General features: G+C 32.5%; 1 protein-coding gene across 5 annotated transcripts in view; it reads right to left on the bottom strand.

Annotated features, from left to right (window-relative positions):
- LOC106464389 (nuclear protein MDM1-like) overlaps nt 1-1,875 on the bottom strand; it is a 67,139-nt gene extending 65,264 nt beyond the window's left edge. For 3 of the 5 annotated variants that reach the window (XM_022392076.1, XM_022392074.1, XM_022392073.1), the window contains exon 1: nt 1,660-1,875. Coding sequence is in view for 2 of the 5 variants with exons in the window: in XM_022392074.1 (XP_022247782.1) it covers nt 1,660-1,719 (60 nt within the window). In the remaining 3 variants the exon portion in view is untranslated. The remainder of the gene's footprint in view (nt 1-1,659) is intronic. The other 2 variants (XM_022392077.1, XM_022392075.1) reach the window with 2 other exon arrangements.
- Nucleotides 1,876-2,283: the final 408 nt, after the last annotated feature.

Consider the following 2,283-nt stretch of genomic DNA (forward strand, 5'->3'; position numbering starts at 1 on the left):
TCTGCCGCAGGCAGATGTTTGTCGTCGAGTGAATAATGCGCATGCGCAGTTTTTCTTGGGGAACATTCTAACTACGCATGCTTATGCAGCAGGTTCTCGGTCGTACATACTAACAAGCAGAATAATGATGATATATTAAGTAGGTCTAGCAATAGGTGGCAGATTACTACACTTATAATACATGTTTATGGGTGAGAGGCTCCTTTATATCATGTACGATATAGCGATCTAATGCGCGTAACATTACATTTTTGTACAGATTTTTTAAAGTAACTGAATGATCTGCTTAGAAGTCTGTCGTAAAGTGGTGAATGTTTGCGTATTTGTGTAAAAAGTTAGTTTGTTGATCGTAGAACTTTATATGCGCTTGTAAGTATTGTCGCTTGACCAGCAGAAGTGATTTTTGAAACACCCGGTATGCGTTTATCGTCTTCAATTGCTAATGTAGAACCAATAATACATTTTTAAATGATAAATCATCGTGTATAACAATCAGATTAGAGCTATAGTAACATCATAATGAGCCCACAATTGTTAATTTTGTGTAAATTTACATTTTTCAACATCGACTCCAGCAAAAGAAAGAAGAAAAAAAACTTATCGTGAAAAGACACAGTTTGAAACTGTTTAAGAGAAAGATGAGTCGTTTATTTATTTTTCTTTACTCTGAACATGATTGGGTAGATTTACTGAACTTGTAAGATCTATGAAATAAGAAAGCAACGAAGTTCTGTTGAGGCTTTGTTTGTTTGCCTTTACTTAATAGTCATGTCGTTAGCTCTTGATAACGTCGTAATAGTTCATCGTAATAAATTATCGTTATGTATTTGCTATTTATGATTTTCAAGATACACACCACAAAAATGAAGAATACGCTTCAAATATTTTTCTAGTTTAAATACACCAACACAATATTTACTCATTTTATTTATTGTGATGACAGTATAAGTAAGTTATCACTATGATCACTTTATACACACACACACATATTAATCTTAACGTACAATAACATAATTTTTCTATCCATTTACATATAATAAACTCTCTTCCTCTCCAGAAATTACCAAACTAAAATTAAAACAAAAGAAATAATACTGCAGTCTTAGAATAGACGTACGTTGCTAAAATCAATATTATCTGTTTTATATATTTTTGTTAATAAGTTTATGTCGTTAAAACCATTGAAGATGGTTATGTTGTTTCCAAACATCTTAAATCTGAAGAGTCACAATAAGTGTTTTATATAGCTTTATTAACAGATAGATATATAAGAAGCGCTTTGAAACGGCAACTACCGTCTAAATTGATCGACATGAAGAGGCTATTTCCGTTTTGATACAACGGCTGGAAAGTAAAATATTGTTTCCGGATGAGGTTAAAATGCAGTTTGATTGTTTAAGTTACAGATAAATTCTTGTGACATTTACAATGTACATATGTAATCTTACATATTTTCCTTAACAGTTACAAATTGAAATATTTCATATAGTGATGTAATGAATAGAATTCTATTTTTCATATTCCCATCAAAAAACTTTCATAAAAAATCGATCTAGGTTTAATCTTACCAATTTACGGATACTACATATAACTATAAGCATCAACTATTCTTAACCAAAATATGTGAATAAATAATAAGGGAGAATAAGACAAGCTTACTTCTTTCTCATCCGTCGGCATTGGGCAAGCACGACATAAATTGCATACAGTATTAAGCATGTGCCTGTTTTGGTAAGTTTCTAACTAAGAATAATAAATTGAACTTTATAAATTAGCTTAAGATAGTAACGACTCACTTCTCCACTGCAGCACTTCGACTAGAATCCTTTACCGGTACGATGCGCCTACCGGCAGCACAAGTTCTTCAACATCTGCAACATACTGCGTTAATTCACTACCTAAGGTACATAAGTCCTGCCATCTATAAACAGTATAACTAAACAATATATCTTTCGTGGTCGTATAATGAAATATTTTAGGCTGGCAAATGGATTTCTATGAGAAATTAAGAAAAAGTAGTTTTAAGTCAAAATCTAGTAAATATCAAAAAATTACCAAGTCTTTTTTGTTCGGCAAGTGGAAACAAATGTCAAACACACGCTATTATATTACTTTGCCACGTAGTGTCCCCAACCTCGTGACTCAGTGGTATGTCTGAGGGCTTATCACGCTAAAAATTGGATTTCGATACCTGCGGTGGATAAAGCACAGATAGCCATTGTGTAGTTTGAGTTTAACAACAAACAAACAAAGCTACGCGGTCTGTTAAAGTGATGTAAAATA

This window comes from Limulus polyphemus, unplaced genomic scaffold, assembly GCF_000517525.1.
Source record: "Limulus polyphemus unplaced genomic scaffold, Limulus_polyphemus-2.1.2 Scaffold1636, whole genome shotgun sequence".
Lineage (NCBI taxonomy): Eukaryota > Metazoa > Arthropoda > Merostomata > Xiphosura > Limulidae > Limulus > Limulus polyphemus.